The 966-nt window shown below is 38.3% G+C and overlaps 1 protein-coding gene across 1 annotated transcript in view; it reads right to left on the bottom strand.

Moving 5' to 3' along the window:
• Positions 1 to 85: 85 nt before the first annotated feature.
• The window catches only part of LOC101297685, a 12,495-nt gene continuing 11,614 nt past the window's right edge, over positions 86 to 966 (bottom strand). The window contains exon 12 of the mRNA XM_004309108.1: positions 86 to 859. Within this exon, the coding sequence (XP_004309156.1) occupies positions 86 to 859 (774 nt within the window). The remainder of the gene's footprint in view (positions 860 to 966) is intronic.

The following is a 966-nucleotide window of genomic DNA, read 5'->3' as shown; positions in this document are numbered from 1 at the left end:
AACCTCGGTAGTTCAACCTGTACAAAAATATATATTAGTTATCTTATACAACTGTTAGAGAAACTATAAACAGATTTACGATTAGTTATTTCACCTTGTTGTTCAAAAGGAATCGTTGCACTACTCCAGTGTCAATGTTTTCATTTGAGTTGGCGTCTTCGATATCGTTGCCAAGTCTACTTTTATCCGTAGAATCAAAGATGAATCCCTCCAGTTGAGTACAACTAGTCATCGATAAGTTTTCCAAGCAGGGGAATTTGACAATGCGAGCTCCCGAGCAAAAGCCTCTCAGACTTGGTAGATTAGACAGTTCCAAATGTTTCAACACCCTGAATTCAATCTCATTTGCTAAATCATCATTTCCACTGCTTGCAACTATTTCTATCATTTCCTCACAATCACCAACTTCTAGTTTTGTGAGTTGCATCAAACATGTGGCCATGGATAAAGATATCAGGTAGTTCAATCCCTTACAACGACTTACTTGCAGGGTTGTTAGATTGTTGAAAGATATTGCTGATGATCTTAAATTCTTTAAGCTGTCACAATCCTCTAGCTTTAGACTTTCCAGTTTTGGAAAATATAGGCCTGCTAGTCCTAAGCTGTCATCCCCAAGATTCATCAGCTTCCGCATCCCGTGAAGGTGCAACTCTCTTAAAAACGGGAAGGTCGCATCCCCAGCTGCATGTATTTCTCCATTGACTTTTTCAAGACCAAGTAATTGCTCAAGGGAATTCAAAGATGAGTTGGTGTGTGCATAAGTATAAAGAGATTTGAGCTTCCTAAACAAATGGAGTGGCGGACTATCCCAGTTCTCCATTATGCCCAAGCCTAAAGATTCCAGGTTGGGGAATGACTCCTGAAAAATCAATTCCATAACTTCTGATCAGTTATGATCAATAAATACTTTAAGTAGAGCAACAAACTTCATATTTGAATGGAGAATTTAATTTAGCGCTTATAGAT

The sequence above is a fragment of the Fragaria vesca genome, linkage group LG7 (genome assembly GCF_000184155.1).
Source record: "Fragaria vesca subsp. vesca linkage group LG7, FraVesHawaii_1.0, whole genome shotgun sequence".
Lineage (NCBI taxonomy): Eukaryota > Viridiplantae > Streptophyta > Magnoliopsida > Rosales > Rosaceae > Fragaria > Fragaria vesca.
This window is presented reverse-complemented; position numbering and strand designations above follow the sequence as displayed.